Source organism: Rutidosis leptorrhynchoides, chromosome 3, assembly GCF_046630445.1.
Source record: "Rutidosis leptorrhynchoides isolate AG116_Rl617_1_P2 chromosome 3, CSIRO_AGI_Rlap_v1, whole genome shotgun sequence".
Lineage (NCBI taxonomy): Eukaryota > Viridiplantae > Streptophyta > Magnoliopsida > Asterales > Asteraceae > Rutidosis > Rutidosis leptorrhynchoides.
Window position 1 is genome coordinate 574,450,026 of NC_092335.1, and position 24,722 is coordinate 574,474,747.

The 24,722-nt window shown below is 33.4% G+C and overlaps 1 protein-coding gene across 1 annotated transcript; it reads left to right on the forward strand.

The window, feature by feature from the left end:
- Positions 1–5,062: 5,062 nt before the first annotated feature.
- On the forward strand, positions 5,063–16,526 carry LOC139898671 (bZIP transcription factor TGA10-like). Its single transcript, XM_071881426.1, has 11 exons — positions 5,063–5,385; positions 5,617–5,744; positions 6,357–6,448; positions 6,633–6,752; positions 6,905–6,976; positions 7,073–7,132; positions 7,245–7,322; positions 7,585–7,663; positions 7,776–8,047; positions 10,958–11,197; positions 16,377–16,526. Exons 1-11 carry the CDS (start codon positions 5,063–5,065, stop codon positions 16,524–16,526), a joined length of 1,614 nt encoding a protein of 537 aa, XP_071737527.1.
- Positions 16,527–24,722: the final 8,196 nt, after the last annotated feature.

A 24,722-nucleotide genomic window follows, 5' to 3' on the forward strand; every position in this document is an offset into this window, starting at 1 on the left:
GATGTATCATATTGATTTACAATCAACTTGTCTTAGATTGATTGTTTACTAAACCGGACCAAGGGGGTAAATTAGATCAAAATGATTAGACGATATAGGGATGAATTATGTAGAGCGAACGCAAAAGACAATTGGTATTCAAGTCTTTGTTTTAGCTAATCAACTAGTCACAAACGAAAAAGTCTAGGTGATAGGGAACCCTCCACTTAGTAATTCTAGTTTGAGTACCTGCTAAAGAGAACTCTTGGCAAGTCGATTTGGGTGATTAGCATATATATCATAGTTATTTGGTTACAAATACGAGAACTATAGAGAAAAGTGAACCCTTGATCTTGTAATCGAGTTTGCGTGTTTACTAAAGAGAACTCTAGGTAAATCTATTAGGAAACTTACACACATATTCATTCAATCGGGTCTTAACAATATAATTTACATCTAATACCGAGGGTAAAATATCTAGATGAATATTTCGTCTCTTTGATCTACATCAAACTATCTTATTTGTTTTCTTTGCACTTGTTTTCATTATATGAACTTAAAAGGCCAAAAATATTGTTTTTACTTTTAATCTTCTCTGATTTGGCTAAATCGTTAAATAGCCACAAAAACATAATATCTTGTACCTTTAAGTTTCATTTACTTAGTTAATTATAATATAGTTTCTAATTCTAGTTTGACTAATACAACTGTCTTTGGAACGATACACGGAACTAAACCATTATTTATACTACTACACGATCGGGTACACTGCCCGTTAGTGTGTAACAATCTTTAATCGGTATTTTTCCATACTATTTCATATAACAATTCATATACCACGTTTTGCACATCAATACACTTGAACAGGTGTATACTAAGATAGGGTAAAGGAAATCGCGTAGTGTTATACTATTCGTGGTGCTAAGCTTTGTATTCAAATGCTCATATGAAATGTATATGTTATACAACTGAGTTGTACGAAATCTCGTAGTCTAATACTTTACGTTTGGTTACTTAAACTTGTGGTTTACAAACAGTTAAAACTTGACCTTGTTGTTTACACACAGTTGAATCATGACATTTGCTGTCTACAAACTTTTGATACTAAACCTTTATGGTCAAATACTCATAAACATTTACTGATTTTTAAATAAACCATTTCTGAAACATACTGGTATTGATTACTAAACTTGTAGATTCAATCAACATTATTTGTTGACCCGTTTTGCATGTTTTATCTCAGGTATTTATTGATTCCGCTGTAGAACGTTGCTGTAACATAGAAGTCAAGCCATGCTCTGCGACCAGAGTTAACATCACCGTTAATGGAATTTGACGGGGTGTTAAAGCATGTAATACATAGTGTAGTTGAATTTACTATAACCTTTATGCCTCAGTCCATCGCACTATGTATCGATAGAATTTAGTCAGCCATTTTTTTGACACAGATAATTAACTTCGTATCAAGGTTCACGACGTCTCAATATCAAAGTTAAGATAACATTGTAATTGTTGAAAATCGATTATGTTTAAAACGTAAGCGGAAAACATCACAAAAACATCATATTTCATGGTTACATCCCGTATTCGTAACTAACTACATCGTAACATACACTTAAAGATAACTAATCACTAATCATAACAATAACTATATCTAGCATCATAAAGGAAGACATTATGAAGAAAGATAATGGAGGAAATAACCGTAGATTAAACGAGTTCTGAAATACAAAAATGAAGGCTTCGGTTTACATGCTAACTCCGGGCGGTTATCGCTAATGATAACCTAATTATAATACTAGAGAGAGAAAGCTAGTCAGACAATGAGTAAGGAAAGTGTTAGATGAAGTGATCTATTTATAGCCAAAAATAATCAAGTTGCGCCGTTCCATGAGGCTGTTGCTGGGCCAGTTATAGGCTTGGGTCGTTCGGGACACCAAGATTGGATGTTGATCTGGGTCGTTCCTGGGCCTTTTGTTTCGCTTGGACCGTTCCTTATGGTCGTTCCTAGTTGAAAAGCTTGAATCTTGATTTCAGTTGTTCTCCAAGGTCGTTCCTTAGGTATTCAGCTATTTTTCTGGTCCGTTCCAGGCAATGGTTGAATAGCAGCTTGGTCATCGGGATTGTAATTTTATTTTCACCGTTTTTACTATACATTTTTCATTTTAAGTCCGTGTTCTTCGATTTTTCTTGCAAATTTTTTTATAATCACCTGATCTACATTATAAAGCAATAAATGGTTAAATCTTTGATATAGTTAATTATTTCATTATATATGGGGTTAATATCAGGGGATAAAACGTGACTTTTTAGTTGATATCACGTTTAAGGGTCTAACGTACTTTTACATATATGATCAACCAAACGTTTGATAATGTTTGTTATGTTTGGTATAACATGGTTGTTTTTAAATTGATTATTTTTAAAGTTTTCATAAAATTTATCATATTTTACTATATTAAACACTAATTCTTTTTAGGATATCCAAAATTAATTATTACCATCATGTTATAAAACATTTAATAGTATTTGTTATATTTGGTGTAAGTTGAGTGTTTTAAAATTGCTTATTTTGTGTAAAGTTTATTAATTTAACATATTTGATATTATATACATTATTCATTTATAGATGTCTCGTATCATATCTTGGTAGAAATTGTCTGGCATTGCTTTTTATGTTCGGTGTAATAGTGTTGTAGCTCATGTAGTAGTAGCATGCCTCTCTTAACGAGAGGTCAGGAGTTTAAATCCCGTGAAGTGCAACATTGCACACAAGGTTGCCCATTTATCCTTGAATTACACCCAAGTGTGCCTTTCGCATAACGCATTGCGGGGGCAGTGGGGGAAGGGAGGTTTTACCGCCAATGCCCTCGAATTGGGCCGAATTTTCCTCATGGGCAGCAGTTGGGAGCAAGTTATGCAACTGTGAGAGATAATCGCGTAGGTGGTTAAGTTCCCCCTAGGTGATCCTGTACTGCCGTTAAAAAAAAACTATGCTTGTTTTAAGAAACATAAGATAAATACACCTTTTAAGCTATTATTTTAGTTTTGACTTTTTCACATCTCTTTTTGTATCTGATTGCGTACGTACCACACACAAGAGCAATATGCAACTCTCAAAAAACTTGATTATATTTTGATTGTGACCTAAATTTCTCAAATATGGTCGATAACCGTGAACGCGACCTACATTTATTAGTCATATGACCGAGTTATTGATGCATCACCGCACATCTCACAATGTATACCTAGTCCCCGTGTACAATGTGCGAATGGATCATGACCCGTTATAGTTCATGTCCTAGTCATGACCTTCATTTCTCATTCATTAGTTTACCGCGACTTAAATTTCTCAGTCATGATCACTAAATGAGAGTGGAGGCCAACAATTTCTCAAGCATGAACTGATCATGATTGGAAATTAACATGTGATCAGATTTTTTTTCGCTGATCAATTTTGACTTTGATTAACTATTGTTGACTTAATTAACATAGCTTGAATTTGTTGACTGAATTTGACTTTTGTTGAATGATTTTGACTTTTTGTCGAATTATTTTCTAACTTTCATTATTTTGACTATTGTTTATCAATTTTGATAAATAAAAAAAATGTTCTCGATAATGATTGTGAAAACTTATGTCAATTAGGTCTATAACAATCAACCAAAATCTAAATTAGTCGATAATAGTTACACAAAGACAAATTAGTAAATATAATCAATATTCTGTCGCGACTCACAAATTGTGGTCACGATTTGATTCTCACGATCATGACCGAAAATAAAGGTAACAACTAGTTCATGATTGAGAATTTAAGATTTCGACTAGAGCAAGAACGATTCATACATAGGCACACATCGACCATCACACATTGAGTACGTAACCAAGTAGCAATGTGTGATGTGAGATGACCTAGTCATGACGTGGTCGCGTCCTAAACATGAATGAGAAATGTTGATAGCAAGCACATAATAACTAGTACACGTTCACGACAGAGCCGTCTCAACAATTTAAAGGTCCTAGACGAAATAAAAATGGGCTCACATATACGTGTAAATTTTTTACTACGCATAAAAAAGTAATACTCCAATTTATCTATTTATTTACTTACATTGTATTTAACTATTAAAAACAAATTATTTTAACTTTAATTGGCAATTTTTTATTTAATTTAACTAAATATATTGAGAAAAATCTTTACATATTCAAAATTTTGGGCCTTTTTAAATTTTTGAGCCTTAGGCGGTTGCCTATTTTGCCTATACTCGAAGACACTTCTGGTTCCCGAGATGTAAGTCACAACCAAATCGTGATCTATCTATTCGACCGTCGCACATCGTTCACATGTGAAATGTGCGAACGAATATGACAATAATGCAAAAGTTATTTGTAAATTGTGTTAATATCTTAAAAGTATGTATTTTTTTTCTTATCCCCCGTATTTAGCTGTTAAACTTATATTTTTCAATAATAAACTTATATTTTTCAATTTTAATGAAATTAACTAAGGAATTTATATAATATGATTGGTATAACTTCAATTTGCTTGCTTGTCAACTTCTTCCTAAATACTCCTACGTTTACTTTCACGAGTTGTTAATTAACTAATATTATGAAAATGGTCGTTAACTACTTTTATTATTCTCATATCACCCTTGAAGTTGACCAAATAAAACATGTTTAATATGAAAAAGACTAGTTGAATAAGCAAAATAGAAGACTAAACAGGGGCATTATAGTAAATTCCGATCCACAAGTTTAAGATGGTCGGACAAGCAAGCCATAAAGTGTTCTCTCTCCTCTCTATCTCCATCCAGGTCTTCGGTTGTTTAATTTATGTCGACTGAAATATTTCTAGAGAGAGAGAGAATTATAAGGTTGGTTTGTTCAAGATTGCTATTCAGATTGTATAAGAAAAGATAAGAAAGAGATGTGAAGTGCTAAATATAGCTTAAAAAGTTTGTTTTTAGCATTGAATTCATGCTCTTATTTTCTTACTTTCAACCCACCTTTTCTCTCTCTAAATACTTAACTCTACATGTATATAGATGAAAAAGAGAGATATATATGATTATATATACATATGAATTTTGAGAGAGGTGATCAAAATCATCATCATCAAAACCACCCTTCTTCACCACCACTTCAAGAAGACACCAAAAATTCACCTTTTTTGACAAATAATATCATGGCTACAACCAACAAAGGTTATTCTAATACATCAACAAATACTTTTTTAGACCCACAACAACATCATCAACATCATCATCAACTACAATTCATTCAACATCAAGAGCATCATCAGCAACATGACAACAATCAAATATCGTTTGCTATGATGAATCATTCGATGACGCCTTCGTCATCTATTCGTCCATCCTCCAATCACATCAACAACAATATCATGTAGTTCTTTAAAAACCCTATTTTATTTCATCTTTTAATCATTATTTAATTAACTTAGTCATACATATATCGAGTGATCGAGCTCAAAGTCTAGCAAAAACCAGTCAGCGTTACTGGTTATTATTATCAACGGTTTTTGATGAAAAAAAAAATAATTAGAACAACTAAAGAGTAATTTTTGTTGTTGTTTTGTATATGTTGTAATATTTGATTTGATTTTGTATTATGCAGGAGAAATGACGGAGGTGGGCCATATGATTTGGCTGATTTAGATCAAGCACTTTTTCTTTATGGTGAAGGCCAAACTGCAACGGCTTCTGATCCATCTGCAGTTTCTAATATTCAAGATCAACAAAGACGTGAGAAACTTTTAATTTTATGTGAATATAAATATAAATGTAAATATAAATAATAATTAATCAAACAGTTAAAAATATGAATCATAAATAAAGCATGTTGTTCAGGGAATATGATCTGATAGTACTTGCTTTGACCGGATCCTTTGTTTGAAGAACAAAAAGATCATAAAAACAACTTCTCTTTACATAATTCCTCACTAATATTCTTTTTTCAAACCTTATTCTGTCTTTCTGTTTACAAGGTTTCTTGTGTTTCATGTTTTGGACCACAAACATGCAAAACAACAATCATTCTTATAATTATTATTATTATTTTTTTTTCTTCTTCATGAAATTATATATATTATTTCTCTGCCGTACATGGACATTTTTCAGAATTTTATCATAAATTTTATGTTTAATATTGTTTAAAGTCATTAATTTTAGAAACTAACTTGCAATTTTTTATTTTTTGTTTTCGAACACACCTTGTCAAATTCAAGATTAACTCTTGTTTTTTTAAACCAGTTTAGGATCACTAGGGGAGGCTAAATATGAAGAATTTACATTTGTAATTATAAATTAATTATGTCTATTAGCTAGTGATTATTTATAATTGTTCGATTATTGCAGAGGGTTCGGCATCAACGGGGATGAGACCTCCAACCCTAAACATATTTCCTTCACAACCGATGCACGTAGACCCTTCAACGACTACTACGAAGGTATGTAACTTTTGAATCAAAAATCCTAGTTATTAAAATTTTAATCATTACTAAACAAATAACAACAACAACAACAACAACAACAACAAAACCCAATACCACATAAGTGGTGTATGGGGGAGGTGAGATGTAGACAATCTTTCTCCATCATAATGGATTTAAGTTATATTTGTGTATTTGGTAGGCAACTACTGGATTAGTTTCTCCATCAAGCAGTGGTTCAAGGAGACCATCTGAGTCCTCAATGGACAACCCTCAAAAGGATGCTCCTCCAACTGTCCCTCAATCCTCTAAAGTTATCAAGGTACATATAATAATAATAATAATTAATAATTAATTATAATTAAAATAAAATAAAATATTTCACAACTAGATATTAAATTATTTAACAACTCTTACTGGGATATTGTTTTCACTCTAATATATTATTTGATTTGATTTTCATGGTTGGTGTAGCGTGAGGGAAATAATAAGAAAGGACCGACGACTAGTTCAGATCAAGGTCGCCCCAAAACACCCGACCCAAAGGTTCGCGATCGCATATTTAAGATTTTGCTATGTTACAAAATTAATTCAACATGAAAAATGTATGAAATGAATATGTCTACCATGCTATAAAAACAGACTTTGAGAAGGCTTGCTCAGAATAGAGAAGCAGCAAGAAAAAGCAGGTTGAGAAAAAAGGTAAGGAATTTATTAAAAATAGAATAATTTGCATAAATTTCATAAATTTCATAAATACTTTTTTGATAAAAATTCCATAATTTTCCGTGCATTGCTGTTTGTTTATTTACAGGCTTATGTTCAGCAGCTAGAATCAAGCAGAATTAAGCTTACTCAATTGGAACAAGAGTTGCAAAGAGCTAGATCTCAGGTGATCATTTTCTTGTTTAATTGAAAATGGCATTATATATAATGTAATTGTAATAATAATTACTTTATCTAAACTTATATTAAGTCAAGTTTTGACTTTAAGATGTATTCTCTTTCCAACTTTGACTTTGAATTATTATTTTTGTGTTACAGTATGTAATATTTGATAAACGTTATACCGGTAAAACTAGGACTATAAATATGAGACGGAGGGAGTATTTGTTAATCATTAATTTTTCTTATTTTCTTTGTCCTTTTATTAGGGGGTTTATCTTGGTGGTGGTAGTGGTGTTCTTGGAGGTGATCAAAGTGTCCCTATGGGTATGAACAACATAAGTTCAGGTACGAAAACAAGATTCCTAAAGATGCCATAAACGCATTTGATTAATTAAAAAGATGGTTTTTTGAAATAGTATTGTTGACTGCTTGTTGGTTGATACAAAAAAACATGTAGATGCTGCAGTTTTTGACATGGAGTATACGAGGTGGCTTGAGGATTACCACCGTCAAATGTGTGAGCTTCAAAATGCAGTTCAAGAACACTTGCCAGAAAATGAGCTACGAATATACGTTGATAATTGTATAGCGCGTATCGATGATGTGATGAATCTTAAGAGCATTGTTGCTAAATCTGATGTTTTTCACATCATTTCGGGTACTTGGAAGACTCCTGCTGAAAGATGTTTTATGTGGATTGGAGGATTTCGACCATCTTTGATCATCAAGGTCTACACTTAATCTTATAGTTAATATCCACGTGCATACATGCATATAGAATCAAATAAGAGCCCCTAAATATAATTTACTGAAATGAGATAAAATAATAGGTTTGAAACATATACAGTTTTTGTTGGGAAGTTATCCCACATCGGCCATGTGACAAAACAAATGTGTACTTATAAGTCTAAGGGGAAGTCCTTCTATCACCAATTGGTTTTAGAAAAGGATGGACTCTTGGACTTATATATTGTACATGTTATTGGCTATACGATTTATCAATTTTGTCATGGTATCAGAGCTCAGGTAAGCGGTTTTACAAAGCGAGTCCGAGTCAGGCCCCCATGTGTGTGCCGCCGTCGCTACAAAGAGATCGAGTTAGGCCATTATCATGCCGCCATCTCTACAACCGTTCCACGCCTCGATGTGAGGGGGTGTGTTGGGAAGCTATTCCACATCGGCCATGTGACAAAACAAATGTGTACTTATAAGTCTAAGGGGAAGTCCTATCACCAATTGGTTTTAGAAAAGGATGGACTCTTGGACTTATATGTTGTACATGTTGTTGGCTATATGATTTATCAATTCTGTTAGTTTTTCTTGTTCACTTCACTCGGGGAAGTGGATTATTTTTTACAAGACTATAGTATTAAAGTATTAGATAGCCCAACCTAAATTATATACGGGCTCGGTCCATTCGGATTTATTAGGATTGTTGGATGCATGTTTGTAATTTATAAATAGTTGATGAATAATACATACATGCATACGGGCTCAGCCTAACTAGGTTATCATGTGAAAGTTTTCGAGCCTAACCGGGTTATTATGACTTTTTTCGAGCTTAACCGGGGTTATATATCCTATGATCGTTCAGTTCCGAATCTTTCTCTGACCACTTTCTCTGCTTACCTCAAGATATATTTATATAGAAATTTGAACGTAAGACATCTTAGAAGGATATAATATTGACCCTAACAACTATATCATCTTGGAATGTTTAGATAAAAATATGGTACATGTATAACCTCAAAATGCAATAAGAATAGTCAAAAGCATGAAGTTTTGCAGGGAACCCTTCTAAAAAGGGACATTTTGTTCCCAATGAAGTTCAACCACACTATTTGTCGTGTATGTGTTTGAGATCTTTTAGCTTCTATTTATTTATTTTTTTGTTTACGTTACAAATTGGATAATTTCAAAGATTTAAAAAATGTTTCCAAAAATACACTAATTTATCATTTTTATTTCAAAGTTCATAAATATCGTCAATATTTGATTATTATCTTGATTTGTAGTCATCACCATTTTTTTTTCTCTTTATATGTTTTCACTAAAGATTAGATTTATCATAGGCATTTAGTAGAGCATGTTCTAGATCTGTGGAACATAATTTATTCCACAAGGCGTGAAGGTGGCCCTGCATAATAAAAAGAAAGTACAAAATAATTTATGAAAACTAAGTCTAAAATTGAATAATGTGCAATAGGTATACCACAAGTAGAAATATGTCAATAAATAATAAGAGGAAGAGAAATGATGAGATACTTGAGCAATATAGGAAGCAGTTATTTTGCAAGAGTTGTGCAAGCTGTTGTTTTGTCGTACAAAATACACACTATGTGTGTGTGTATGTGTTTTTATATGTGTGACACAGAGTGAATAATTACATTGATGACGAAAGGGTTTTTTTGCCATTGTTGGATGAGTTTGGTATTATTCCAAACTGTACTAAAAAGCCTTTGTCTCTCACTACAATTTTTGTGGTTTTTATGAGTCTTTATATATAATTTTCCATACAAAATGTTAGGAGAAAATAATTATTCACCATTTTCACTAAGGTTAGTTTGTGGAACTTTAGGTTAAGTTATTTAATTATTATTTTGTGAGATTTATACTAATTACTAAATTAGTAAAAGGATGTTCTGAGTCAATGTTATTTATATGGCATTTAGTTGTATAAAGTTGATGCAACAAATATATATAGGCATGGGTGATCAATTAATAAAATGGGACATGAACAACCATCACTAGGCTAGATTATCTCTAAGATAGACTAGTGACTAGTCGTAATTTTTATAAAGAAGTATTATATGAAAATCTCATTAGCCGTAGTGGTGATCAATATTCGGTTTCAAACCCTTTAATCCGAAAATCAAACCGAATGAAAATCAAAGAAAATCAAACTGAATGAAAATCGAATAAAATCAAATAGAATTAAATTAGGTTTAACTTCCGTTTCTAATTTGAATTTGATTTTCGGTTCGAATTTCAGTTTTACTTTTTAAATTCAATTAAAACAAAAATCGAATTCAACTAATAATGTACTAAATATTAAATTTAGAATCGACTTTTATGATTTTTATGATTAATTGGTTAAAGTATATTTTTCAAATTTTTAATCGAAACCTTATCAAAATCAATTTGGATTTATGGTTAGGTTTCGGTTTTGAATTTGAATTCGATTTTCAGTTGGATTCTCGGGTTTGTCCAAAAATTTCAAATTAAACAAACCGAACCGATAAACACCCCTCACCAGCGACATATCTTGGGAGTTGGCAGATGGTTAGAAACGGTCACGGTATAATCTGGTTAATCCACATACATCATAGTATAATATGTTTTCTTTTTCCTAATAGCTTGTACAAAGAAAACCTTATTTGTTTAAAATGAGAATTAAACCATAGTGATGTATTCTTATATGGTAGAAGACATAACATTGTCCCCATTAGAGTCTATGGCCACGAGGCTTATGTAAACCATTTGATAGGGACATAGTTTTGGTTTGTCTTGTCCCTGTTCATCAAATTCGTGTACTTAATGCAATATTCTAATTATCCACATTGACGTAACTTACGTAGTACTGTTTTTCTCAATTTACACAAATGATACTTATTTGGTTTATGAAATTTTGTTTTGCAGATTGTTCTTGGTCAAATTGAGCCATTAACCGAGCAACAACTTATGGCGATATGTGAGGTGCAACAAGCAACACAAGAAGCCGAAGAAGCACTCACGCAGGGTCTCGATGCATTGAACCAATCTTTATCCGACACTATTGCTTCCGATGCTTTAAGCTCGCCTACAAATATGGCTAATTACATGGGTCAGATGGCTGCAGCCATGAACAAACTGTCAACCCTCGAAAACTTCGTTGTACAGGTACCATTCTTATATTCTTTTCCCGATTAACTTGGTTATTCATTCCCCACTAAACATAGGTCGACCATGCATCTAGGATTCGAACCTGAAACTTCTGGTTGAAAGTCTTTATCACTAGGTCGAACCGGATAATATATATTCTTAAACTTAGTTAAATAACATATCATATAATAGTAACATTATGGTTCAAAGTTAAAATATGTGTGATATTTGTCATAGGCATAGTGGGTCCAAAATGTTGAGAATATATTGCTTGCAATCTTTGGTTAGGGAACCTACTCCAACAGATTATTAACCTGCTCCTTCTTTAGTCCATCAATTATATATGACTTAAAAATGTGCATAGATTGAAATGGAAACTCCAAGTTTACAGTTGGCACATGTATTGATTCATTTGGTCATATTCATATATCTCCCACGTTGACTTAATTAAAATATCCAAATCACTAATCATTCATCGAATAATAATTGTATATCTTAAATTTGCATGTTTATTTATTGAGAACTTCTCATTTTTAATTGATTATATGCCGTTTTCGCAAAATAGGTGTGACAAAAATATTACTCCGTATACTGTAAAAACTGTTGACTGGTTATTGGACAGTACAAACCATAAAACTTTTGACTGGTTATTGAACTGTACAAACCAAAAAGGAATATAGTAATTAACCAATTTTTTCCTCATTTATAACTTATGGGAATTTTTTTTTTTTTTTTTTTTTTTTTTTTTTTTTTTGTACTTATCATTAATAACCATGTTTTTGCTTATTGTTTTAATGAATTCAAAAAAATTGGCAGTTTCTTTATGTGAAAGGGCATTCACATGTATGCTTTAAATATATAAAATATAAATTTAAGATACATTACAAAAAAAAAAAAAAAAAAAAAAAAAAATAACAAAAAAAAAAAAAAAATAGCTTCAGTGACGAGGAAGATTGATTATTAACAAAAACACACATAACACATCATAAGAAATGAAATACTTGAATTTAAGATAAAGAAGAATTTTGCTTGACCTAGTTTTAGAAATGAAATTGGTAAAGATGTCTTTTAGAATACATGGTGGACCCGATAAACATCCCCATCGTTGAGATCCAAAAACTCATAATTTCATGATGTCATTTTCAATATCCTTTGATTTTAACCAACAAATTAATTAGACTTATCCCCACACTAAAACCTAAAAAAATAGTACAACTACTACAATTACATCAAAACTAGCTTCCATATATATGTGTCTGTAGTTTATAAACGATTCACCATGTTCTTTTTTTATATATAGAGTAAAAGTAAATAGCATGAACGGTACATGTGGTTTACATATATTTTCATCGTTGGTCTATGTTTTGTTAGTTGCATTGACAATTTAAAAACATAAAGGTTGTTAATTTATCTATTAGTGTCGTTACTATAGTTAGTAGTGGTGGTGGGTTTTGCTATTCGTTTTTCTTAACGGTATTATAATCAATTAATTATAATTTGGTCACTAAATTGATCGAGTTATTTCACATATGATATTATAATCAATTAATTATTCCATCTTGGAGCTAGCTTGATAATTATTGCTATAATGCTATATGTTACGTATATGCGCTAACGGTGAAAGATGATTGTAAGTATGGTCAGTTTTGGTCAAGGGCTAAAATTTTCATTTTAAGGTATTTTATAATTTAATTTAATATTTAATATACTAGTAATAATAAATAATAAAAAATAACGAGGGACGTACTGCTGATACAAAATGTGAAGTACATATCTAGTTTGTCTACATGTGTAACTGCTTGTAAATCACGAGGACCAACACGCAAATAACTCATAGCATTTGCTAATCTTTGAGCTACATATACGATTTATAACTAGATATACTAGATACGATGTTTGCATATGTAGCAATTGTTCCAAAATTTTCATATATATCCTCTGTCTCGCTTAGTTCAAACTAGTTTTCGAACCCTCGGTTCGCGTCGGGGGTTCGGTTTTCAATGTATTTTATTGCGTTTAGTTTGTAAAATTATTTTGTGGCTAACGATGATGTCGATGAAGCACAATTCGAGTCGAACTAGAAGGTATAACCCACGAAAGATTTAAAAGTTATTTTAAATTAACAATATATGTGCATCTCCGCGTTTCGCTATGGAATTTTTGACTTTTAAAAATTTAACGCAAAAAATCAACATGTATGAAAAGTACTTCAAATATTTAGCGTTTTAAAAAAAAAAAGCGTCCGTTTTGCGAATAGTTAGTGACATCGTGTTCCTAAAATTATTTCGAGTTTAACGATGGTGTCGGAAAAATTTAACTCGTTGCGAGCGAGAAGATATGACCCGTTGAATATTTAGGTGGAGTTTATTTAAAATTTTTTATGAGAATGGTTTTTTGACAGTCCCTATTTGGGGGTCGTTTTGAATTTTTTTAAAAAGTGTAGGGGGCTTTATTGGTGTAATGAAAGTTAGTTAAAATTAAAAAAAAATTGTGAAATGACGAAAATACTCATAGTTACTATTCACCAATTTCGTCTGTTAGATAATATAGTAATTTTTCTTAGAATTTTAATTTAGACGAAATTTTGTCTAAGCAACATAACTTTTTTTTTCGGCGAAAATAATATATATATATATATATATATATATATATATATATATATATATATATATATATATATATATATATATATATATATATATATATATATATATGGCAGGATCAATGGGGAAGTAACCAATCGGGGGGAAGCAAAAAAATTTTTTTTTTTTTTCGTTTTTTGAAAAAACTTTGTTCACGAACATTATAGATTGGATGAAAATAAGAACATTTAGAAAAGACACTTCGTGATGAATGTTATTATTTTGGCATGAAAACGATCAACAAAAATAACATTCAAGATAATATTGTTCGTGAAGAATGTTAACGTTTTTTTTCCCATGTTTTGTGAAGTAAAATTTAGCCCGATTTAGAGTTTAGGGTTTAGAGTTTGGTGTTTTGGGTTTATGGACCCAAAACACCAAACCCTAAACCCTAAACCCTAAACTCTAAACTGTTCGTGTTAAAAACTCAATCTAAACCCTAAACCCTAAATTTCTAAACCCTAATATCTAAACCCTATAAACCCTAATATCTAAACCCTAATGTCTAAAACCTCAACATACGCTCGAAAAACACGATAATTGTTATATTTTACTTTTCGAGCGTTTTTCCGCCAAAATAATAACATTCATCACGAAGTGTCTTTTCTAAATGTTCTTATTTTCATCCAATCTATAATATTCGTGAACAAAGTTTTTTCAAAAAACGAAAGAAAAAAAATTTTGTTTCCCCCCGCTTCCCCCGATTGGTTACTTCCCTCTTGATCCTACCACTATATATATATATATATATATATATATATATATATATATATATATATATATATATATATATAAGGTCGTAAAGATCCGGTGGAGTACACAAACGATTACAATTGGAAGGTCTCGCTCTTATCGTCCTACACATTGGACGTTAACATTGAAAGAGAGCGAGCACATTGAAAATAATTGAAAACGAAATTGAAAGATACAATACATCGTATAAGCCACCAAACCTAAATCTAAACATAACCTAAAACCGGGCTCGTATCTAACGCCGAAATTACTACAACTCAAAAGCCGTGTACTAAAATGAACGCTGGCACTCCAGCAGCACCTAACCCGAGGCCTGCAAATCAAAGTAACCTCTCGTACCCGAAAAACCTCTAAGAACTCCGAAACTAGAGAACCACAAGCCCGTCGAATAAGATCAAACCCCCGTTCGAGCGGAAAAAAGGACCCCGAGAGAACTACTTCAAAATACATCAATTTTCCGAGGTCAACTAAATCAACACACGTCGGCAACGACATCGAGTCTAACCGAATAGACTCGACTACGGGAAAAGTATGAACACTATAGCGAAACAACAACCGAACAGAGCAAAACACGAAATCAAACCAAAAGAGACCAGGCCATCAATGCCGAATTTTCAGAGGACATTTACAAACCCGCAACCACCAGAAGCCAGAAACTAGTAGCCGGCTCCCACCGGCGAGCGCCAGCAGCCACCAGCAGAAACCAACTGCCAAATGGCTCCAGACAACTACGAAAGGCTGCCAACCACATCAACTGTCGTCGGCAGCCTCTCACAACCGTCTAACAGCCACCACATCCACCCACAGCTACCTAAAAGTAGACGCCAGCCGAAAGTAACAAACCACAGCCACTAACAGCCGCCATCCGCCAATGGTGGTTACTGGCGGAGTCCGGCCACCGGAAGTTGCCTGGTTTCAACACACAAAAAAACACCTACCACAAACCCACCAAATCAGTCCAAAACCTCAAAACAAAACCGGAACTTACCATGATGAGAGTAGAATTCCGGTGGAATTCGCCGCCTACCACCACCGTAGGAGAGAAACCGGTAATGAACATCGGAGATGAGAAAAGGCGAGCAACCCATAAGACTCAACCGACGCCGGAAGCACCGTAACCAACCCAAAAACTACCCAACACCCAGATCCCGAGGAGAACCGCACGGAATCGCCGCCTGGAAGTCAGAGAGGAGACCGGAGAAGATGAAAAGGCACAGGACGTCACCGGAGAAAAACGGAGCGTGGTAGTGATTATTCGAAAAATAACAAAAAATCCGAACCACCGGCGAGATGCCGGTGGTCGGAGAGAGGATCCACACCGGAGCTACAAAATGGTGAAGAACGATGAACGAGAAAAAGAGATTCGTCTGAGTAACATAACTGATGACACGTATCAATATTGGTTAACACATTTTAGAAGATGAAAACTTAAACCAACTTTCAATTATTAACGTATGTTTGACTTTACGAAGGCGATCTATATGTTTAATTTCTCTAAATAACATAAATAGTTATCATTATTCTATATCTAGTTAATTATATAATTATATTGTCAACTTTCATTGTCAAAAAAAAAAAAAAAAAAAAAAAAAAAAAAAAAAAAAAAGGATTTTAAAGGTTGAATATATGGCCAAAATGTTCCACCCATCTACCAAATAGACGACAAACTGACATTAGCTAGTCGAATGTCGTAATATAAAATTTAATTCATGCATGTATTCTCACATTTAATACTGCTGAACATTTTTTTATTATTTTTATAAATGATAAATGATAATATAATATTAATATACTTGTTACAGGCAGATAATTTGCGACGTCAAACGATTCATCATGTTCTTCAGCTCCTGACAACTCGTCAAGCAGCAAGAAGTTTGTTAGCGGTTGCGGAGCACTTTCACCGTCTTCGGACTCTCAGCTCTCTTTGGTTGGCTCGCCCTCGACAAGATTAGGACAAAAACAGAACTCATCAATGCTTTCTCTAAGTCGGATTTAATTAGTTTTTCTTACTTTTAAACTGCTTTAATAATTTATGGTGTTTTTCGTTTTGTAACTTTGCATCCTGAATTTAGAGAGATGTATAGATAGATAAAAAGTTTCGTAACTAGATTTAACAGTATCAAGTATATGTTGTAGATCTCTCTCTCCAATATTTCGTGATATATTGCATTATACTTGTTTTCTTATAACTTGTAAAATCTAATCACTTTTGAATTGAATAGATTTTTTTTTTTTAAAAAGCACGATTTTTTTATCTCATCGTAATCATGTCATGTCTCGGCCTTTTAAAGTTGAAAATAACATCTTATATTGTTACAATACGTTATAAACTAAACATTTTTTATAGTTGGACTTGGAGGTGACACGTGCAAGCCCATTTTAGTAGCCCATATTATTTATAGGTAAAAGGTAAATAATTTATGAAGGTTAATAGTTCTTTATTCTGAATCAATTGGGCCTATTCTAAAATAATATTTGGACACCTCTTCTAACCCCACAATGGTTAAAATTTTATTAATATTAATGGAACAATAGGCGTGTAACTAAATCAAGCTATTCGAATTCTAACTCCCAAAATTTTTATCGAATTTGAATTTTTTATAAACGAGGTTAGGGGGTCTTTACTCATTAGTGTTTCAAACCCTTCCCTTATCATCACAAAATATTTGTCATAGTCATGACTTGAACATGAGACCTCTCTCAAAGTACTCAAGATCTCAACCTCTAGACTATCTTGTGATGATTTTTACTAGTTCAAATGGTTTATCCAAATCTGAGTTGGGTCTCATATTACTAGTTCAGTTAAAATGGCCTTTTTATATATTTAAAGAGTTCATGTAGTTTACCATGATTATGTGAGAAATGATATCATTAATGGGTATTACTATGTTCCGGTAAATCCTCATATATTTTGTGTACATGAGAGTAAATCCTCTCAATGACTCGATCCGCATATTTTAAACGTTTTTTTTATAATGTGTTCGATGCTTCTTTCGTTGTTGTTGCTACCACAATTTTCCAATATCCCAACTCCTCCGTGAATTGAAAGAGGATGCAAAGCGCAACATTATCTTCTTTTTGTTGTTCCTTGTAGTTTAAGACCATTTGTAATGGGGAGGGACGTGGTTTAGTGATGTGAGTTGCTTTTGCACTTTTTTTATAACTAGGATGTGTGGGTTTTTGGTGTGAAGTAATGGTGGTGTGGATTGTTAGCGGAATGGTGATGTGACATTTTTTTATTATATTAATTTATTTATATTGTATATGTCATAAAAGTTATAAAAAAAAAAAAACATCACATATTTTGATTTGAATAAAAAGATATTTAATTAATACCATTGATAATTAAAAAAAAAGTACAAGGTATAAATCTAAAAATTTTACATAATTTAAATTCATAAATAAAAGAGATAAAAACATAAATTAATCCTACACATCCGGGATGTTATCAATGTTCAAGTCATCTTTCAACGTGCGACGAACCAATTTTTTAAGATTTTGAAGACGTATCACGTCTTCCGGGTCCTCCATTTGAGAGGATGGTCTCCCCAACAAATCAATACTAGTTAACGCGATTTGCATACTAACATATTAATTGAAATTATCAATCGCACTATTCTTTTTCGTTGCCACATTAGTCATGTGGTCCATAAATTCCTCCACCCTTAACGACCTTGAACTCTTACCACGAGAAGACGTCCTGCGTCCGAAGAAACCGAACTTCTTTGGGTGTTCTTTGGTCGTTTCATTGGACGCGGCATCAGCACGTATGACAACCCTCAATTTTTCAGTTCTGTTATATCTGTTATTTCTGTTCAATTAATAGGACTTTATGTACTCATGAACTTTATTCGACAAAGCTTTGATTAAATAATATATTTGATCGATATTTCCTGTTATATAAAGTTTATGTATTCGTGTATTATCTTTATTATATAAACTATATACTAATACTTAAAAGTGACATGAAATAAACTATACAAATTAATACAAACAAATTGGAACAAACAAAAAATTATAAAAGATTAGGGTTTAATGAATAAATAAGATGTATTTAAATAATATAACCCTAATACTAATAATAATAATAATTATAATAATTAAAAAAAAGAAATAATATATATAAATAATTAAGTGCCGTATAAAAAAAAGAAATAAAATCATATGTTTCATATGCATTTGATCGGCTGTTTTAGAAATTAGGGGATGTAACCTTGATCCTTAAGTTGTTTAGTCCTAGTGAACCTCTAAATACTAGGCTTGATCACCAAGTTTTTTGAGTAGGATTAGAAAACCTACAAGAGCTATATAAACCCCAAGATAATCACGTTACTTCATCACACAATAAACCTGCATTCCATCGACTAATCTCCTGCATTCTCTCAATTTACCTGTCGACTAAAATCTCCTGCCATTCAGCTCTTTTTCAGTCGATTAAAAACCATCACCCAGCCTGCATTCAGTCGCTAATCATCATCATCAAAAACCCTCCTCCTGCATCGATAAAACACCACCACAAAACCTGCTGTGAATCGCCTTTAAACCTGCTCCAGTTGCTGCTTGTTTCTGCTATTTCTGTTCGGTCCAAAACAACCCAAGAAACATCAAGTAAGTGCATCTGTTTTTGCTGCATTATTCGAGACCTTTTACCGCCCAAATCACTTATTGTTGTTACTTGTTTTTCTCCTGTTCTTGCGTGATTAATCAGCCCAGAAGAGATCTGATCTGCTCCTGTTCCTGTCGTGTTTATCCAGACCCAAGAAGACCTGATCTGGGTCGATATTGGCTGCTTGTTTTCTGTTTTCTGTACGTGCCATACCCATCACCAAATCTTGATTTCATTCTTCTTGAGGTAGTTCTAATCCCTAGTTAATTCCTACTTAAATCTAATAGATAATAAATATAAGTATTAAGATAAAAGATTATGATTTTATGTTATGTTTAGATATGAATAATAAAGTATGTTTAAAGTAGATAAAGATTAATGATGTTGTAAAAGGTTAAGGATTTATCAACTAATATAACTAGTTGTTAATAGGTAGTATGATTTTATGTAGGAATATGGTTAAAGATGTTGTGATTAAAAGGTTAAGTAGGTTAATTAAAGTTGATTAGTAATAATAATAATGGTTATGATTTTATGTGAAAGGTGGTTAATTAGTTAGAAAAGATAGTTAGAGATTATAAATTGATATTGGCTGGAAAGACTACTAGTTATTAAGTTAAAAACCTATGATTTTATGTTAAGTTATAAGGATTGTGATTAAAAGAATTAGGTTATGATTGTGGTTTCGTAACATAGTTATGATCATGGTGTACGTGCATGCAGGCATGCATACGTACGTATGTGCATGTATACACTGTATGTATATGTGTATGTGTATATGTATGTGTATATAAGTATGTATATGTACGTGTGAATGTATGTATGAATGTGCATTATGTAAGATACATAAGTTAGTAAACTTAATAATAAAAAATAATGAGTATGTATATATGTATCATCTTACACCTATCTATATGTAACACCTAATGTATATATAAATATATTGTATAGTTATGAACACATACATGAATAATAATGAATAAAGAATATATGTATGTATCACATAGATATAATTATACACGTAACATATTATGATAAGATACATAGTAATTGATTAAAGTAATTAATAATACGATTATTAGTATAACATGTACACATACCTATATAGTAACACTTATAATACTAAGTATATTATTATTACTTATATAAATATAACTTTCTCGAAAACGGTCACTGTTAATATAGTTTACTATATTGATAAACAAACTATATGTCTATTAGACATTACCTAATCGAATATTATATCTCTAGGTTGAGATCTCTGCTTACACACTCCATTCATACTACTTGCGTGGATTTGCTTGCTTGCTATTAAGGTGAACTTCATAGCCCCACTTTTTAACTATCTTTATATATTTATTTTGAACTTTGGGGTGAGACACATGCTTGTTTTCAAACTGTTTTATGCTTAGACACAAGTACACGAAAACTTTATTTTGATTAGTTCAAACTGTGCTATGACATGCTTTGATTCATGCTTAATCCCTGCCATGATATCGTTAGTTGCTGGAATTTTGGCAAGCTTAATTGTTATGGGTAGCGCTATTGAGAGTGACGTCTCTATCCGGATGACCGTTGGTCAATGGATACATAATAATGATTTAACGACACGAACGAATAAAGTGATCACACAGGGTAACTTGTTTAGTTTCGATATCATACACCTCAGCACCACTACCGAACTGATTAAATTTTATAACCAAATATTGTGGTCTAAAACTATATATTAAACCTATGTTGTTCACGCAACCTTTTTGGTTGACTCTTTAAGCATGTTTTGTCTCAGGTGAAGATTGCTAAAGACTTGTGTGCTATTTGGACTTTGCTGCTTTTGGGGTCCGCATATTATCATTTACATTATTGCATTAAAACATTTGAATTTACATTTACATTTTTGAATTACAAATTGTAATGACTTAATACATTCCGCTACGTTAATACATTGGTTTTTAGTTAAAACATCTCATATAGAGTCGTTCTCGCTTTACACTTGTGTTATGATATTGGTTAGTCACAGATTACCCCCGGTTTCATTTAGGGGGTGTGACATATTGGTATCAGAGCCAGGTTGTTATAGAGAATCAGGATTGCATTTTATGTGTGCCTTATGTGTTAGTTAGGGTGCCTTAGTAATCCATAGGACTATAACCTTTCTTGTCTCGATTTTTAAGTACTTTCCTTTACGTTTTAATTCGTGCTTTTGCGTCTTCCTTAGAACTTGCCTAACTTAGTTCTTTCGTGTCTTTTAGGATGTCTCGCTTTAGATCGATCATCATCTCTGACAACGAGTCCGAAGGATCCGTTAACTCACCGGTCTACACACCTACTACACCGCCCACATCACCTGTTTACACGCCCGCTACTCCTCCACACTCCCCTCCTATGGGAGAATCCTGTACTAATGCTAATTATGATAGGGATGACAAGGAGGAAGAACCCAAATCTGAGCCCTCTGTTGACTCACCTCTCTCTCTCTAAAGAGGAAGGAACCCAAGACCCCGACTAATGATATCCCCGGTCCTTCTAAAAGACAAGACACCACCGACTTGGCAATGATCAATAAACGCCAAGAAAGGTTGGAAAAGGAGCAAGAGAGCATCTTTGATTTCATGTCTGATTTTATCAAGTACCAAAGACAAAAGCACCACGTATTTGAAGATTTCATGAAATCTGTTCAAGAACTCCTAGGGGATAAAGAGCAAGCGTCTGTTCATGCCCGATTGGCTAAGGTCGAGAAGAATCAAGATCAATTGGGGAAGATGATGGCTGACATGAAAGCGCTTCAAGATAAGTCAATGAAGGAATTTGAAGATTTCTTCAAAGAGTACCACTAGATAGTTGTCCTTCTAGCATATGATTTCCATTTTCGTGTTAGTGTTTTCATTCATTGTAAAGGCTTTGCCTAAAACTACTATCTTAGTTTCGTTTCGTGGTTATTCTAGTTTTCGTACCGTGTAATAAAAGATGTTAGTTATCTTTGTGATGTTTAATAAAATTTAAGTGTTTTTATTACATCTCGTTGTTTTCTCTTACATATATTCCCTATTACTTGTTGTGTGAAATTTGTGCATTTATTAAACAATTTATAACTTATTAGCACCATAACTCTTCAACTAATACTGTTTTTACGTATTAAAGATCATGGCTCAACCAACTCGAGGTGCTAACGCTTTTCCAAATGTCACTTTGACACCCGCACAATTTCAACAACTGCTTGCTGCCGCCCACGGCAACAATAATCAAGGGAACAACCAAGGGAATCCACCTACATCATGCACCTACAACGGGTTCATGAACTGTAAGCCTCCATCCTTCAATGGGAATGAGGAAGCAGTCGAGTTAACTCGTTGGTTTGAAAAAGTCGAATCAATCTTTCATATCTGTAACTGTGCGGAAGCCGACAAGGTGAAGTATGCCACTCACACACTAGGTAGCCTTGCCTTGACTTGGTGGAACACTTATGCCCAAACTGTGGGGCTAGATGCTGCTAATGCTATTCCATGGGCCGTTGTGAAAATAATGATGACGGATAAGTTTTGTCCAAGGAATCAAATTCAAAGGCTAGAAGTGGAGTTTTGGGAATTGAAGGTCATTGGTACTAACATTAAAGCTTATACCAACAGGTTTATAGAGTTGGTTTCTTTGTGCCCGGATATGGTACCAACTGAACAAAAGAAGATTGAGCGGTACATAGAAGGTCTTCCTGATGAGATTCAAGTAAACGTTATTGCTGCTAGCAAGGAGACCTTAGATGCAGTGATACTTATGGCTCAAAACTTGATGATGGCTAAAAGGAGAAAGGTTGCGGCTAATAAACAAGTCGAGGCTAAGTCTAGTGAGGGTAAGAGAAAGTTTGAACCATCTCAAGGTTCAAGCCAAGGTTCAAATAAGAAAGCTGCTGATGGTTCTAGAAGTGGTTATACTGGGGCAAAACCACAATGTAGTCGCTGTGATAAGCATCATTATGGGAAGTGTATGGCTCAGTGCCCCAAGTGCAAGAAGGTGGGTCATATAGCTAAGTATTGTAGAGCTTCTGGTACTCCTGCTACAAAGTCAAACGCGTTTGTTCCAACTTGCTATGGTTGTGGAGAAGTTGGACATTTCCGCAACCAGTGTCTAAAGAACAAGGGTAATAATGGTAATGCTAAGAGTCGTGCTTTTGTGATAACTGCCAAAGAAGCCCGTGAGGATGATGAAGTGATAACGTGTACGTATCTTGTTAACAACATCTATGCTACTGTTTTATTTGATTTTGGTGCCGATAGAAGTTATGTGTCTACTAAATTTTGTACCTTATTCACCGAAAAACCACAAGCCTTAGAAATTAAACGACTTGTAGAAGTAGCTAATGGTAAGGTTATGAAAGTAGACAATGTGTATAAAAACTGTGATCTGATCCTAGCCGATAAACACTTTAAGATTGACCTGTTGCCAGTCGTGTTAGGAAGCTTTGACGTAGTCGTAGGAATGGATTGGTTACGCTCGTTAAGAGCTGCAATCATGTGCTATGAGAAAACCATAAACATTCCTCTAGAAAATGGTGAGACCCTAATCGTTCAAGGAGAGACGAGTGGTTCTAAACTTAATATCATCTCTTGTATCAAAACCCGCAAATATATAATGAAGGGATATCAAGCTATCTTAGCTCATGTTAAGAAAGTCGAACCGGAAGAAAAACGCATCGAAGATGTACCGGTGGTTAGAGACTTTCCCGAAGTATTTCCTGAGGAACTCCCTGGTCTTCCTCCCCAACGACAGGTTGAGTTTCAAATTGATTTGACTCCTGATGCAGCACCGATTGCAAAGGCACCATATCAACTAGCTCCATCCGAAATGAAAGAATTATCTAGCCAACTACAAGAACTTTTGGAGAAAGGTTTCATTCATCCTAGCTCATCTCATTGGGGTCACCTGTTCTTTTTGTCAAGAAGAAAGATGGCACGTTGAGAATGTGTATTGATTATCGTGAACTCAACAAGCTAACCATCAAGAATCGTTATCCACTCCCGCCCATTGATGACCTATTTGACCAGCTGCAAGGGTCAAGTATTTATTCGAAGATTGATCTTAGGTCGGGTTATCATCAATTGAGAGTCAAGGAAACTGATGTTTCTAAGACTGCTTTCCGAACTCGCTATGGGCATTATGAGTTTCTTGTCATGCCTTTTGGTTTAACCAACGCTCCTGCTGTATTCATGGATCTTATGAACCGTGTATGCAAGCCTTATCTTGATAAATTCGTGATTGTTTTCATCGACGATATTCTGATTTATTCCAAGAATGAGAAAGAGCATGAACAACATTTGCGATTGATTCTAGAACTCTTAAAGAAGGAACAACTTTATGTCAAGTTCTCTAAATGTGAATTTTGGTTGCGAACCGTACAATTTCTCGGACATGTAGTTGATAGTGGAGGAATACATTTCGATCCGGCGAAAATCACTGCTATTAGAAATTGGGAAGTACCTAAGAGTGCGAAACATATTCGCTAATTTTTAGGACTTGCTGGTTGTTACCGAAGATTCATCAAAGATTTTTCTAT

Coding starts and splice junctions, on each gene's coding strand:
- LOC139898671 (XM_071881426.1), top strand. CDS start 5,063: ATGAATTTTGAGAGAGGTGATCAAAATCATCATCATCAAAACCACCCT. Junction 5,386..5,616: donor CACATCAACAACAATATCAT/GTAGTTCTTTAA, acceptor TGTATTATGCAG/GAGAAATGACGGAGGTGGGC. Junction 6,753..6,904: donor AATCCTCTAAAGTTATCAAG/GTACATATAATA, acceptor TGGTTGGTGTAG/CGTGAGGGAAATAATAAGAA.